The 17,804-nt window shown below is 37.9% G+C and overlaps 1 protein-coding gene across 1 annotated transcript in view; it reads right to left on the reverse strand.

The window, feature by feature from the left end:
- Window positions 1-17,804, reverse strand: part of Cwf19l2 (CWF19 like cell cycle control factor 2) — a 92,046-nt gene that overhangs the window by 38,320 nt on the left and 35,922 nt on the right. Inside the window, 2 exon segments of the mRNA XM_028893013.2 lie at window positions 10,216-10,353; window positions 12,177-12,290. Of these exon segments, the coding sequence (XP_028748846.1) occupies window positions 10,216-10,353; window positions 12,177-12,290 (252 nt within the window).

Genomic DNA, 17,804 nt, shown 5'->3' on the forward strand with positions numbered 1-17,804 from the left:
AAGGAACATACCCAATCATAATAAAGACAATTTACAGCAAGACAACAGCCAACATCAAATTAAAAGGAGAGAAACTCAAAATCCACTAAACTCAGGAACAAGACAAGGCTGTCCACTCTCCCCATATTTATTCAATATAGTGCTTGAATTTCTAGATAGAGCAATAAGACAGCAAAAGGAGATCAAAGGGATAGAAATTGGAAGGGAAGAAGTCAAACTTTCACTATTTGCAGATCATATGATAGTATACATAAGTGACCCCAAAAATTCTACAAGGGAACTCCTACAGATGATAAACTCCTTCAGTACTGTGGCAGGATACAAGATTAAATCAAAAAAAATCAGTAGCCCTTCTATATACAAATGATATATGGTCTGAGAAAGAAATCAGAGAAACACCACCCTTTACAATAGGCACAAATAATACTAAATACCTTGGGGTGACTCTAATTAAACAAGTAAATGACCTGTATGATAACAACTTTAAGTCTCTGAAGAAAGAAATTGAAGAAGATATAAGAAAATGAAAAGATCTCCCATGCACATGGATAGGAAGGATTAACATAGAAAAAAATGGCAATCTTTACCAAAAGCAATCTACAGACTCAATGCAATCCCCATCAAAATCCCAACACAAATCTTCACATACCTGGAAAGAACAATACTCAACTTCATATGGAAAAACAAAAAGGTCAGGATAGCCAAAACAATCCTGTACAATAAACCAACCTCTAGAGGCATCATGATCCCTGACTTCAAGCTTTACTATAGAGCTATATTAATAAAAACAGCTTGGTACTGGCATAAAAACCGACATGTGGATCAATGGAATCGAATTGAAGACCTTGACATTAATTTGCACACCTATGAACACCTGAATTTTGATAAAGAAGCCAAAACTGTACAATAGAAAAAAGAAAGCATCTTCACCAAATGGTGCTGGCATAACTGGATATCAACATGTAGAAGACTGCAAATAGATCCATATGTGTCACCATGCACAAAACTCAAGTCTAAGTGGATCAAAGACCTCAACATAAATCCAGTTACTCTGAAGAAGAAGTAACTTCTTCAAACTGACAGAAGTTGATAGAAGAGAAAGTAGGAAGTAGTCTTGAATGCATTGCACCGAAAATCACTTCCTAAATATAACACCAGTAGCACAGACACTGAGAGCAAAGATTCATAAATGGGACCTCCTAAAACGGAGAAGCTTTGGTAGGGCAAAGGACACAGTCAATAAAACAAAATGATCGCCTATAGAATGGGAAAAGATCTTCATCAACCCCACATCTGACAGAGGGCTGATCTCTCAAACATATGAAGAATTAAAGAAACTAGACATCAAAATACTGAACAATCCAATTACAAAATGGGCTACAGAGCTAAACGAATTCTCAACAGAAGAATCTCAAATGGCTGAAAGATATTTAAGGAATTGCTCAACATCCTTAGTCATCAGGGAAATGCAAATCAAAATGACTCTGAGATATCATCTTACACCTGTCAGAATGGTTAAGATCAAAAACATTGAATAAGACAGCTTATGTTAGAGAGGATGTAGAGCAAGGGGAACACTCCTCCACTGTTGGTGGGAATTTAAACTTGTACAGCCACTTTGAAAATCAGTATGGCGGTCTCAGAAAATTGGAAATCAATCTTCCTCAAGATCCAGCTATACCACTCTTGGGCATATACCCAAGGAATGCTAAACTATACCACAAGGACACATGCTCAACTATGTTCATATCAGCATTATTTGTAATTGCCAGAGCTGGAAACAACCTAGATGTCCCTCAACCAAAGAATGGATAAGGAAAATGTGGCATATATACACAGTGGAATACTACTCAGCAGTAAAAATCAATGATATCATGAAATTTTAAGGCAATTGGATGGAACTAGAAAATATCATCCTGAGTGAGGTAACCCAGACTCAGAAGGACAAACATGGTATGTACTCACTCATAAGTGGATACCAGATGTAAAGCAAAGGATAAGCAGACTGCAACCCACAGATCCAGGGAGGCTAACTAGCTGGGAAGAACCTAGGAAGGACACATGGATTGCCCAGCAAAGGAGAAGTAGATGAGATCTACATGAACAAACTGGGGGTGAAGGAGGGTAATGGAGGGCAAGGGATGAGGGATGAGAACAAAGGAGAACCAGAGATTCAAGTTGCAACAGGGACAGAGTGGTAGAGCAAAGAAAGAGATACAATGATAAATGAAGACATCGTGGAAATAGGGAGAAACAGAGTACTAGGGAAGTTCCCAGGAATCCACAAGGATGACCCTACCTTAGACTACTGGCAATAGACAAGAGGGTGCCTGAATTGTCCTACTTTGATGATCGGATGGGTGAATACCCTAACTAATATCATAGAGCCTTCATCCAGTGACTGATGAAAGCAGATGCAAAGATCCACAGCCAGGCACCATGCCGAGCTCCAGTAGTCCAAATGATGAGAGGAGGGATTCTATGAGCAAAGGACATCGAGATCATGATGGGGAAAAGTACAGAGAAGGCTAATCAACTAGTGAAAATGCAAGAACTGTGGAGCAATAGCTGTGGAGCCCTCATGGTACTGGACTAGGTCCTCTGGATAGGCAAGACAGGTTTTCAGCTTGAACTGTTTAGGGGTCCCAAAGGCAATAAGCTCGGGATCTGTCCCTGGTGCATGAGCTGGCCTTTTGGAACCTAGTGCCTATAGTGGGACACCTTGTGCAGCCTTGGTGCAGGGAGGAGGGACTTGGACCTGCCTCAACTGAATGTACCAGGTTCTGCTGACTCCCCATGGGAGACCTTGCCCTGGAGGTAGGAATGGGGGGTAAAGTTGAAGGGGAAGTCTGGGGTTCAGGAGGAGGGAGGAGAGGGGCATCTGTGGTTGGTATGTAAAATGAATAGAAAATTTCTTAGTAATAATAAAAAAAAAGACAGAGGCTAACAGAATGAATATGAAAACAGGATCCATCCTTCTGCTGCATATAAAAAACATACCTCAACTTCAAAGGCAGACATTACCTCAGAGTTACGGGTTGGGAAAAGATTTTCCAACCAAGTGGACCTAAGAAACAAGCTGGTATAGCTATCCTAATATCTAACAAAATAAACTTCAAACTAAAAGTAAGCAAAAGAGATGGAGAATGACATTTCATATTCATCACAGAAAATAATCAATCAAGATGAAGTCTCAATTGTGAACATTTATGCCCCCAATACAAGTGCATCTACATTTATAAAAGAAACATTACTAAAGCATAAATCACATATCAAACTGCACATATTAATAGTTGGAGACTTTAACACCCCACTCTCACAACTGGACAGGTCTGCCAGACAGAAAATTAGCAGAGAAATAAGCAAACTAACAGATGCTATGACTCAAATGGACCTAACAGACATCTATAGAACATTTCACCCAAACACTAAAGAATATACATTCTTCTCAGCACCTCACAGAACCTTCTCCAAAATTGATCACATACTTGGTAACAAAAACAAATCTCAACAGATAAAAAAAAAAATTTGGAATCACCCCCTGTACCTTATAGGACCACCATGGCTTAAATTTAGAATTCAACAACACAAATTGCAGGAAGAATACAAACTCATGGAAACTGAACAATGCTCAACTGAATCATCACTGGATCAAGGAAGAAATAAAGAAAGAAATTAAAAACTTCTTATAATTCAATGAAAATGAATGCACAACATACCCAAACTTGCGGGACAGACATTATGAAAGCAGTGCTAAGAGGAAAGTTCATAGCACTTAGTGGCTACATAAACAATTTGGAGAAATCCGAGACAGTGACTTAACAGCACATATGAATTTATAGAACAAAAAGAAGCAAACTCTTCTAGGAGTAGATGACAGGAAATCATCAAATTGAGAGCTGTAAACAATAAAATAGAAACAAAGAGAACAATACAAAGAATCAATGAAACGAGTTGGTTCTTTGAGAAAATCAACTAGACAAGCCCTTATCCAAATTAACCAAAAAGCAAAGAGAGAATATCCAAATTAACAAAATCAGAAATGAAAAGGGAGACATAATAACAGACACTGAGGAAATCCAAAGAATCATTAGGTCACACTTTGAAAACCTGTACTCCACAAAATTGGAAAATCTAAAAGAAAAGGACATAATTAAATCCAGATCAGATAAACAATTTAAATTGACCTATAACCCCTAAGGAAACAAAAGCAGTCATCAAAAGTCTTCCAACCAAAAAAAGCCCAGGACCAGATGTTTTCACTGCAGAATTTTACCAAAACTTCAAAGAAGAGATAATACCAATACTCCTGAAATTGTTCCAAACAATAGAAACAGAAGGAACATTGCCAAACTCTTCTTACAAGGCTACAGATACTCTTATTATATCCAAACCACATAAAGATGCAACTAGTAAAGAGAATTACAGTCCAATCTCCCTCATGAACATGGATGCAAAAATAATCAATAAAACATTATCAAACTGAATCCAAGAACACATCAAAGAAATTATCCACCATGATCAAGTAGGCTTCATCACAGAGATGCAGGGATGGTTCAACATATGAAAATCTGTCAATGTAATACACCATATAAACAAAGTGAAACCCAACACCCCTTCATGATAAAGGTCTTGGAGAGACCAGGGATACAAGAAACATACCTAAACATAAAAGAGACAATTTACAGCAAGCCAACGGCCAACATCAAACTAAATGGTGAGAAACTCAAAGCCATTCCACCAAACTCAGGAACAAGACAAGGCTGTCCATACCTATTCAATATAGTACTCCAAGTTCTAGCTAGAGCAATAAGACAACAAAAGGCAAAAAAAAAAGGGGGGGGGATACAAATTAGAAAGGAAGAAGTCAAACTTTTGCTATATGCAGACGATATGATAGTATACATAAGTGACCCCAAAAATTCTGCCAGGGAAGTACTACAGCTGATAAACACCTTCAATAATATGGCAGGATACAAGATTAACTCAAAAAAAAAAAATCAGTAGCCCTCCAACATACAAATGATAAACAGGCTGAGAAAGAAATTAGAGAACCAACACCCTTTATAATAGCAACAAATGACATAAAATATCCTAGGGTAATTCTAACCGAACAAGTAAGACTAGTATGACAAGAACTTTACATTTTTGAAGAAAGAAACTGAAGAACATATCAGAAAATGGAAAGTTCTTCATGCTCTTGCATAGGTAGGATCAACATAGTAAAAATGGCAATCTTAACACAATCCCCATCAAAATTCCAACACAATTCTTCACATACCTGGAAAGAACAATACTCAACTTCATATGGAAAAACAAAAAAGTCAGGATAGCCAAAAGAATCCTGTACAATAAAACAACCTCTGGAGGCATCACGATCCCTGACTTCAAGCTCTACTATAGAGCTACAGTAATAAAAACAGCTTGGTACTGGCATAAAAACAGACATGTTGATCAATGGAATCAAATCGAAGACCCTGACATTAATCTGCACACCTATGAACACCTGATTTTTGATAGATAAGCCAAAATTATAAAATGGAAAAAAAGAAAACATCTTCAACAAATGGTGCTGGCATAACTGGATGTCTAGATGTAGAAGAATGCAAATGGATCTATATCTATCGCCATGCACAAAACTCAAATCCAAGTGGATCAAAGACCTCACTATAAAACCAGTTACACTAAACATGATAGAAGACAAAGTAGGAAGTAGTCTTGGACACACTGTCACAGGAGACTACTGCCTAAATATAACACCAGAAGCACAGACACTGAGAACAACTGAAACTGAGAAGCTTCTGTAAGGTGAAGGACACTCTCAATAATACAAAACGGCAGCCTACAGAATGGGAAAAGATCTTTATCAACCCCACATCTGACAGAGAGCTGATCTCCAAAATATATAAAGAACACAAGAAACTAGACATCAAAATATCAAATAATCCAATTCAAAAATGGGGTGCATGTCTAAACAGAATTCTCAACAGAAGAATCTTAGATGGCTGAAAGATACTTAAGGAAGTGTTCAATATCCTTAGGCAGCAGCAAAATACAAATTAAAATGACTCTGAAATACCATCTTATGCCTGTCAGAATGGCTAAGATAAAAAACACTGATGACAGCTGATGTTGGAGGAGATGTGGAGAAAGGGCAACAAACACACCCCCACTGCTGGTGGGAATACATTCTTGTACTGCCACTCTGGAAATTAGTATGATGGTTATCTCTGAAAATTGGGAATCAACCTATTTCAAGACCCTGGAATACCACTCTTCATCATATACCCAAAAGATGCTCAACCATACCACAAGGACACTTGCTCAACTATGTTCACAGCAGCATTTTCGTAAGCCAGAACCTGGAAACAACCTAGATGCCCCTCTAGAATGGACACAGAAAATGTGATACATTTACACAATGGAGTATTACGCAGCAGTGAAAAACAATGTCATCATGAAATCTGTAGGCAAATGGATGGAATTAGAAAAAAATCATCCCGAGTGAGGTAACCCAGACCCAGAAAGACAAACACGGTATATACTCCCTCATAAGCGAATATTAGATGCAAAAAATATTTGATGCACAACCCCAAAGAAGCTTGGTAAAGAAGAAGACCCTAAGAGGGACAGGCATGGATCACCTCACGAAGAGGAAAGGGTTAAGACCTCCTGGGTAAACTGGGAGGAGGGAGTAGAGAGGAGATGGGAAGTGGGAACATGAGGATTCGAAATGGCTGATGGCCAAGTTGGGGGAAGGACAGAGAGGGAGAGCAATGAAAGAGGTATCTTGACAGAGTGAACCATTAAGGGGTTAGGGAGCTCACCAACTCTGGACTGACAGCTGGGGAGCCTGCATGGGACAGCACTAGGACCTCTGAATGTGAGTGACAGTTGTGTGGCTTGATGTGTTTGTGGATCCCTTGGCAATGGGACCAGAATTTATCCAGGGTATAAGAACTGGCTTTTTTAGAGTCCATTCCCTATGGTACATGCCTTACTCAGGGGTGACATAGTGGGGAGGGGCTTGGTCCTGTCCCAACTTGATATGCCAGCCTGTGTTGACTATCCAAGGGAGGCCTTAACCGGTATGGGGAGGGAGTGGGGGTGGGATGGAGGAGGGGGATGAAGGAGAAGGGGAGGGAAGGGGAACAGGGGTTTGGTATGTAAAATGAAAAAATAATTTTCAAATAAAAAAAATTAAAAAAGGAACAATAATCATGATCCCCTATGCAAACAAAATCAGGCTTTATAAGACAGAGATATTTGTAAAGATGTAATGACAAAACACAATGGAAAAGAAGTGAATATAGCCTATATAGCAAGAAAAGACAGTAAAAATGAGATGAATCAATGTAAAAAGAGAGCAACAAAAAGTAAAATATGTATCAAGAACAAGATTAGGCACTCCGGGTATTGGTTCCAAATGATTTTACTTGTCATTCACAGCAATTTACATATACATATACAATTACTGAGGTCACTTTTCATGGTTCTGTATTTAATACCTCTTTTTCCACCAGCCCATGAGCTACCTAAACAAAAGGCATAATCCCAGCAGTGCCAATGTGACTTCTGCAGGACATCTCATAGGATGGCATTACGACCTGCACAATTATAAGGATTTCTGACTGCCTGCTTCTCTCCAGGCCCAAGACTGCTTTTCAAGAAAACTATTAAGTAAGAGAAGCCTATCAAAGCCTATCAATTAAACAGCCAGTATCTAGGGGTAATAAACTATGGCTCAAGGGCCACATAGGGCTAGCCATGTCTCCTCTCACCAATGATGATGATATTATTATTATTATTATTAATTACTGAAATACAGCCACACGTTCATTCACATACTGCACATGGTTGTTTCTGTGCCATAACAAGAGAGCTGAATATAATACAGAAAACCAAAGCTGTTTACCATCTGGTCCTTTATAGAAAAGTTTGGTGACTTCTGCCCTCCATTAATACCTTTTAACTAAAAACAAGAAGGAACACAGGCTAGTGAGTTTTTGCAGTCTCTTTATGAAAACATCTAGTACTAATAGTACAACAAGGATAATATTTTTAAGAATGTAGTAACTCAGCTATTTAGTTCATAAAGTTTGAATAATAAAAAGATTAAGAATGTTATTTATAGAAATGCCTGTAAGATGCCAAATCTCTAGCTTTTATAAAATGTAGTGTTACATCAAATTTTTGCCAAATTTAATTTTGATTAATAAAAGTGCAAAAGAAATTATTCCTATGCTGAGGCTAATTTCTAAACAGGATGAACTAAAAGTCACCATGCTAAATCATTTCCATAGCAACCTGTTTCTCCTTAGCTTTGTCCCAAATTGGAACCATTGCTTTACCCACATCTGTTGTTTTATGAGAAGTTGCCTACCTTCTTACTGCTACTATCAAACACAAATTAGTCTTTATCCCACACTCTCATAAGTAAAAACTGGTTACAAGAAAAAAGGGTTGGCACTGTTTCCATCTTCGCTATTAGCTGCTCCAATATAATTAACATCTCCATTAACACAAGAAACAAGAACAGAGCAATACTTGTGCCAAAATGCTAACAGAACACTACTACAAATTCAAGAATGAAACTTAGTTAACCAGCAATTATTGAGAAAGTCCAGGCCGAATATGTTTCAGTTGTACACAAATTTGTCTAGTGTGTAGTTTAAATAAATGGTATCAGAACCAGCTTATTTCTACTTAAAATTATTAGGAAATACCCAAATCACATAAAGACAAACACATGGGGGATGGGGTGAGTAGAAACACTATGTATCCTAGGAAGATCTCATATATAAATATAATAAAGATAGGACAGGCTGGGAACTTAACAGACAATACATTCCCAATCACTAAATTCTGACACAGAGCCAAGCATGATGGTGCACACCTACATTCTCAGACATCTGAGGGTACTACAGCAGGAGAGTCACACATCTGATGCTTATACAGGCAACATAACACAATTCTATCTAACCCAAAACTAAGCAAACCAGAATCTACACTTAAAAAGAGACAAAAAGACACTGGAATGGGAATCAGATCCATTTCTCACTCAGTAATCATCAAGCTTCCGCCTACAACACATGGGAACTAACACAGAGACCCACACTATACAGTGTTCTGAAAGTGAGAGACCTCAGACCACTCAGTCCTAAATGTGATGTCTTCATCCAATTCCTGGCTTCAAGACTCAGGGAGCTATGCAGAAGAGGTAGAAAGACTGTAAGAGCCAGCAGGGATGGAAGACACCAAGAAAACTGCCTTCCTGACACAACAGGACTAACACACACAGGAACTCACAGAGACTGTGTTAGCATTCACAGGGTCTTAACAGATCTAAACCATAGAGAATTCTAGCACTAAGAGGGGAAGTGGATATGAGCATCCAATCCTAACCCAGAAGCTATCTTCAAGTGTCAATTGCTATTAAGGAAAAATAAATTTTCTCCAATGGAGACTCACTGCATACAAACCATACTTCATTGAAGGAGGCCCCACATCCAGTAGTACATGGACAACACAAAACCAATTCAATGGTATTTTCGGAGACTTTTTGTCTCATAATGTTTTATTTGGGCATTAACTTTACTGGTCTTTACTTGTCTATTAGAGCTTTTGATTTTGTGTTTCTATGGAGGGTGGGTGTGTATGTGTAGGGGTGGGCATGTTTCTCACGTTTCTTTTTTCTGTTTGTTTTATTTTACTCTAGTTTGTCTGATTTTTAGAGAGAAAGAGACAGGGCATGGAGTTGAATGAATGGGATAGGGAAGATCTGGGAGAAGATGAAAGAGGAAAACTTTTATCAGAATATATTTTATAAAAAAAATTTTTGTTGTTGTTGTTGGTTTTTTTGTTTTGTTTTGTTTTTTTGAGACAGGGTTTCTCTGTGTAGTTTTGCACCTTTCCTGGATCTCGCTCCGTAGACCAGGCTGACCTTCGAACTCACAGAGATCCGCCTGCCTCTGCCTCCCAAGTGCTGGGATTAAAGGCGTGTACCACTACCGCCCGGCCATTTTTTTCAATTAAAATATGGGGAAAAAACACATACAATATTTGCCTTAATATTTTCCTGATGTACCATATACAAAGTTCAATTTAATGAAATAAACTAAGATTAGAGATGATCAGATCTCTTCAACGTGTACATCACTGTTAGATCGATGAAACAGTTTCTCAAAATGCAAACGTTTGCTGGGACTCTCTTACCTTAGATGCCATTCTCATGAAAAGTCTGTTTTGATCAATATTTGTTCCCATCTTCTCATTCTTGACTAAATCATTGAGACTAAGATGATCATCATCAGGAAAGTATCGGATCCTTTCTTTATCCTCATGGGTTGAAACCTACAGCAAAGTGAACATAATGAAGTCTCTGCAAATGTTTTGAATGAATTATCCATAAATTTGGTAATAAGTAAAAAAAAAAAAAAAATCCCACATATCACAACCCTCCCTTCCAGGTGAAAGAATGTCCGTCAGAATTATACTTTCCACTTCTTCCCCTTTCCTTTCTTCCTTCCCAGGAGGAAGCATCCCATTCACTGATTGTCAAGTTTGGCCAAAGATTACAACTATCACAACTAACTGTCCTAGCCCCTCTCTCTTCATGTACTTAAAACTCCTTACCACAGTGGAAGGAAGACTGCCATTATTCATTATTTAAGCAGGAAATAAGTATTGGGGAAAAAAAAAAGAAAAAAAAAGAAAAAAAAAAGGTAAACATCCACTATTATGCACCTAATGTTTGTATCTCTCCCCTAATTCATATGTTACCATGAGTCAGAACTTTGGAGAGGTAATCAGGTAAAAAGGCAGAGCCCCTGTAAGATTAGGATCCTATAAAGACAGGACAACACCTGTTCTGTTTCTGCTCTCTACTATGTGAGAATAAGATGAGAAAGTATCACTGTAAACTGAGATGTTAAACCTATCAGTCATTTGGATAAGAATACATTTGTTGGCCAGACCACCAATTTGAAATGTTCTTCTGGTTGCCAGACTGATAAATACACATTCCTAACCAGTAATTTGTTCTACAAACAGCTTTATTAAAAGCAAAGCTGGTATTCTGAGGCCATATAATTCAGCCCTGAGTTTTTTTCACAGTTGGTTCCATATCCACATAGGAATCACAAGGTGCTATTTATTGTCTCCTTAGTCCAACCACTCATTACAGAATTCAAATAAAATCCATCCCCTACCTTCTTTGAGATTCCTAAAACCAGTGTCCTATCATCTATTCTAACATTGCTATTATTTCTTCACTAACCTGAACCTAATTTGACATGATTTCCTTGACTCTACAGACTTAATATTTGGCCTATGCTCAAAATGCAAACCCCGAATAAACGACTCTGTCTCCAACTTTAATCACTTGTTTAAATCGTTCAGTAGTGTGCAACTTAAAAGGGCTTCCATGGCATCTGACAATGTGTTTATGGACTGCTAGTCAGTTCTGCCATTTTAAATATTCAAATCTTATTTTTCTCCATCTCTCTCCAGCTTCACCAGAACTCCCATTATATTAGGAGTATCAATCTCATTTCTATTTATTGAAAGAATTAATTAGTATCTATAGAGTGACAGGCATTCAACAGGCAAACCACCAATATTTGACAGAATATTCCCAAATAATTATTTGTGTATTCAGTTATCATCTACATGATCTCCAAATTTAAAACAAAAACCTAACTTAGGAGAAGTGAAAGTGTTGGTTTTGCCAGCTGTCCATACTCACAGCAGAGCTGAAAGATGGAAAAGAAAATATGGTGCTCAAAAGCTCTTAGCCCCTATGTAATTAAGACATTACTGTGTGTGAACACCCTATCATCAGACCTCAAACTAGGTGTCTACAAAGATAACAGGTCTAGCAGGTCAAGCTTTTCTATGTGCAATATGGTAAATATGCAAAGAAACTGAATACAATGTCAAAGACATACACATTAAAATGAAAATTGCAGTAAGCCTTCCACGTTCAGTCACTCGAAAAGAAACAGTTCAACTTTTTGCCATTTGTAAAAGGTAAAAAGATACAATTAACAATAAAAGTGAAAGTTTGTTATTTTCCAATGTTTTCATTTAAAAAAAAATCTAGTCTAATGCAAAAGGAACTCAAAAGAGAATAAAGCAATTGTGGATTAGTAATTGAAAGGGTATGCTATACATACTCTTTGTCTCTTCCTTCTTTTTGTTTTCATATCCAGGGTCTCTCCAGGGGTGTTCACAGGCCACATTCGTCCAGATTCATCTGTTCTAATAAGGATCACTTCTTCATCTTCATGCTATGAAAAGGTTTAGTTAATATTTGAAATTCTTATAATATTAAATATCCACACTTAACAACAACAAATTACAGAAAAGATTCTAGTTTGCATACACAAGTATGAGCCTTTTAACTCTCATGGATTTTTATCACCCAATGTAAAGTGACCATAACAAAAAAAGACAAGAAGGGGAGAGACCGAAGGTTCATTTCAGTATTTTAATAATTCAACTACTGAGGCGACCTTCAAATAGTTCTGTTACTGTTTTAAATTGGGCTTAATGGGGATTGAACCTAAGGCCTCATGCATAATACTAAGCAGTGCACCAATGGGTTATATCCCAGCCCTCTTATTTCCTTTTTTTAAGATTCTGAGATACGGTCTTACTAAATTGTCCACGGTGGCCTTGATCTCTCTCCATATCCCAAGCTGACTTTGCACTTGCCATATCCCCACCTTCTTCTCCCACATGGCGAAGATTCCAGGCCTATGTCTTGGTCCCAATTCAAAAAGTTTCATCCAAATACTATTAAAGGATGATAAGGAGGAGAACAAAGATAGTGGTGCTGCCACAGCAGGACATATTGGTGTCTGTGGTTCATTTTGCCTCCAGAGGTCGAGTTGAGGCATGTGATCCCTGATGCAACCTGGGACCTTTGTTTCCTGCTGCAGCAGAGGCTGTGTGTATGTTTGTTGTCTAGTCCCACTGGAGGCAATGTTGACATCAGTGGTCTGTGCTGCTGCCTGGAAGTAATGTTGATGTCCATGGGCCTTGCTTCTGCCAGGGGCCTGTTTGCCCCAGCGGCCACGTGGATGTGGCATACTATGTTGTCTATCACCAGAAACCATGTGGAAGTCTATGAATGTAAAGAGTGAGGAAACTACCTTTGCAGTGGTATAGATGACTGCAGACTCACAGTTGAGAATGACAGACATTGAGGGATTCTGTGAAAGACCCTCCCTCAAAAAAAAAGTCTAGACAGGAAGCCACTAAATAGAAAATTGTGAAATATATGATGAAGTGTAGTTCTTCACAGTTGATGGCCTCTGGTAGGGGTTGAGGGTGAGGAAGGACTCAGTTTTCTTTAAGGGGCTGGCCACTGGTACCAATTGACCATGCTCCAATGAGTATATGGGCAACACAAATTAGACTTGATGTGTTTCTTTCTTTCTCTCCCCCTACATCCTAGGGTGAGCACAAAGGTGGAAGGGTAGATCTAGGAGGACTGAGAAGCAAGTGTGATTGGGGTACATTATGTGAAATTTCCAAATAATCAATAAAAACTCATTGGGAAAAAAAAGGATGATAAAGTGTAACAGGAATCTCAATGGTCTTATTAACAGAAAACCCAGAGCCAGATATTGAGGTGAAAGCTAAAACATCAGAAAAACAGAACAACCCACAGTCAACTTCATCTCGACAATTCCTCAGCCAATTCTGTTTCCACAAATCCTCAGACTGAAAGCCTCTGAGTCCTCACCCCTGAGGATCTCAGTTGAACTGCTGCTTAGTTCCTGTCTCCTCATGCCTTATATACCATTCTCCACCCAGGCATGTCACTTCCTGGGATTAAAGGCCTGTATCCTTCCCAAGAAAAGGCATGAGATCTCAAGTGCTGGGATTAAAGATGTACCACCATGCCTGGCTCTGTTCCCAGTGTGGCCTTGAACTCACAAAGATCCAGATGAATCTCTGCCTCCCGAGTGATAGGATTAAGGGCTAAAGGCATGTGTGCCACCACTGTCTGGCCTCTATGTCTAACCTAGTGGCTGGCTCTGTCCTCTGATCACCAGATAAGTTTTATTTGTTAGAGCACAAATAAAATATCACTACAATAAAGTACCAATAGTCTACCAGGGATTGTCTGAGAATGCCCATCTCTGATAGGGTAGACAGAATATTTAATTAGTGTTTCAGAAACTTATACTTTGAACTTGATTGTAACAAGACAATCAACTGCCCTATTATAACCAAAATTCGATTTTTCAATTTAACTTTTGCAACGATATCAGCGTTTCCTTTGTCTAAGACCTTTCAAATGTCTTTCATGCATCTGGTTCTTCAAAGGTTATTACATTTCACATGGTTTAAAGATACTATCTTTTCTAAAAAAAATTGCAGCCAAATATATTCCTGACATAACACAAAATAATAGTTTTCTATGATGAAAGTGATATGTCATTGTTAATAATAAGGAGCATTAGGTAATAAACTCATTAAAGATCAATTTGAAACAAGGCCAATCAAATTATTCACATTTCAATTTTCTTCTCAAATCAGATTTAAATATATAAATCAATTTCAATTACATTTAGCAGCTCCTATGTTACTGTTCTTATAAGAATTTATTTTTCTCCAAATATTTAACGGAGACTGTCACTATTCTCCCTCAATTACTTCATGAAATGCTATGTTTTAAGCCTTTCTATTTGTTCCCTAGCTAGAACATAAAGATGGTAAAACACAGTAATGTGACTTCTAACTTCATCACACTATGAAAGTTGCTCTCTAGTCTAATACTCAAGACTTTCAAATTACTAAACCCAACAATTGTTAATTGTATTAGTCACATTCTTTGATTTGAAAGTATTTTTATTATGTTTATCACATTCTCTAGCCTGAATTCTTTTGAGTTTTGCATGCGAGGTGCACACTGGTGTGTATGTGTACACACACATATGGAGACAAGAAGATGACCTTGAATGTGCTTCCTTGACCACCATCTATCTGGTTTGTATAGCTTGTTTGCTTTTTCACTGGATTTCTTACTGGTCTAGGATCTGCCATATAGGCTAGGCTGCCTAGGTAACAAGCCCAGAGATCTGCCTGTCTCCTGCTCCAGCACTGGGATTATCAGGTTTTATTACATGGATTCAGGGGATCCATCTCAAGTATTTTAATGACTGAGCCATCTCCCATGTCCTTGAAACTTTTTCTGCCTTTCTTTCTTTAACCAGCAAATACTAAAGTATCTGCATTAGCAAATAATTAAGTGCCTATATTTCTAAGAAATAAAGTCCCTGACCTCAAGTTTATAGCTTCATTTGAGAATTACTCCCCATAAGAATTATTAATATAAAGAAAGCCAGATTCACTTTCTGCTACTTTTTAGAGCTACCTGTCAAGTGTTGGTGATTCCAAGGTTCATTGATTTCCCAGAAATCCAATCTCATAGCCACTAATACTGCCACAAACTCTACTGCTAAACATAAACTTAATTGTGCCAGTCTTTACTTAATTGAGAGACCACATATCACAAACCAGGGTGATGCTCAGAATGACCAGGTGTGAAATATGTTATCAATGCAATAAAAGATCTAGAAACTGAGTGTTCATAGATCTTTGAAGCCAGCACACATTAATTTTATGTTGCTTCAACCTAAATTAAAAATTGAGACATTCTGTATTTTCTTGTATTTTTATTTTACATGCATGAATGCTTAGCCTGCATACATGTGTACCACATGTGAACTTAGTGCCTGAAGAGGGTTGAAGAGAGATACAGATCCCATGGATTCGGAGTTACAAATGTTTGTGAACTGCCAGGCACATGCTGGGAACCAAACCTAGAGTAATTAACTATGAAGCCATCTCTCCAACCCCATTTCCTATATTTTTTATTTTGTTTTCCAATAATGTGAATCACATTTTATGACACTATCAGTCTAAGGCGAACACAACATATATATACACATACACACATACACACATACACACACACACACACACACACACACACACTATACATCTATAAACAACCTTAATTGTGCACAGAAGGTTAGAGGCACTGTACTAAACATGGTGGTGATATTTTATTTGTGCTGAAATGTGGTAATATTTTATTGGTATGTTAATAAATAAAGTTTGCCTAGAGATCAGAGGAAATAGCAAGCCATTTTAAGTAAACACAAAAGTCAGGCAGTGGTAGCACACACTCTTAATCCGATCAATTGGCAGGCAGGGTCTCTGTGTGCTCAAGGCCAAACTAGTGTGGTGACACATGCCTTTAATCCCAGTACCAACCACAGAGATCTGGAGGTCTGTACAGAAAGGAAGTCACAAGGAATTGTGGTACCTGGGCTAAGAACCAATGAGAGGGCAGAACAGCAAGGCAATAAAGATGCTGGTAGACAGGAAGTAGCACTTTGGAAGCTGCGGTTGAGGTGAGGTAAGGTTAGCTGGTGGCTATTTCTATTTCCCTGATCTCTAAAGCTTTCACACCTATATTTGACTCTATGTTTTTTGTTTAATAAGACCGCTTAGAAATTCGTCTATAGCCAGGCACCTGCAAGGCCTTCAACTTCTGGCCCTCTATTTCTTTTCTAACTCTTTATAATTCTGATAAATTAACTGTATACACTTTACTTCCATTACTTTCTTCTTCAACAAGAAAATCAAGAATGTAATCATAACTAACACTCGTTCCCAAGCAATTTTAAGAATATTCACATTGCTAAATCACAAGTCATTAAAAAAATTACTATTAGACTACTTGCGATTTTCTGTCTTAGCCACCTTTTCAGTCCAAGAAAAAGTAAGCACTTTAAGTATATATAAGACTTAGTACACTGTCAAACAACACAAAGTCCTCAATAAATGCTTGATAAATGGAATTAACAAGCCAGGGCCTCAAACTGATTGATATGCTCTCAAAATTAACCCACTTTCTCCCCTTGGTTATCACTCTGTCTACTTTCATTTCCATGATGCTGTCAGTCCATAAGACCTGAAACCAATTCACTTTATGAAACAACAGAGAGGTCCATTCTACAGAGAAAAGAGAGGGGGAAAAGAAAACCTGGCATGGTGGCAAACATTTTTAATTCTAGCACTTGAGAGGCAGAAGCAGGTAGATCTCTGCTGAATTCCAAGCCAGCTGATCTAGTGAGTTCCAGGACCAGAGTTACAGAGTAGAGAGACCTTGTCTCAAGAAATTAAAAGGGAAAATAGTCAAATCATTCTTAACACCCATGTAATTTACTATTTTTTTCTCCAAAGAAAGCAAACACATTTTCTGGTATAAATAGAAAGGATTTATAAAAGCTTTTCATTTCCTAAGAATGCCAAATATTCCAGAGTTTTGAATTATTCCCAATAATCACAATTCAATCTGCACAGCTTTTGATTTTATAAACACTGAAACCAAATGTTTCATTACAAATATTTCATATGAATATTCTTATAAACAAATCTCAAAGTGCTTTAGTTCTATCCATTCATTATCTATAAAACATCCTTATAGCTGGCAAAAACTGTGAATTCTTATTTTAAGGAAGGAGAAAATAAAACACTTTTTTTTTTTTTTGGATTTTCGAGACAGGGTTTCTCTGTGTAGTTTTGTGCCTTTCCTGGAACTCACTTGGTAGCCCAGGCTGGCCTCGAACTCACAGAGATCCGCCTGCCTCTGCCTCCCGAGTGCTGGGATTAAAGGCGTGCGCCACCACCGCCCGGCGAAAATAAAACACTTTTTATTAAGTTATAAAGTCAACATGATGATATAGCCAGAAATGAACATTTCCCACTGGAATCTA

Source organism: Peromyscus leucopus, chromosome 7 (assembly GCF_004664715.2).
Source record: "Peromyscus leucopus breed LL Stock chromosome 7, UCI_PerLeu_2.1, whole genome shotgun sequence".
Classification (NCBI taxonomy): Eukaryota; Metazoa; Chordata; class Mammalia; order Rodentia; family Cricetidae; genus Peromyscus; species Peromyscus leucopus.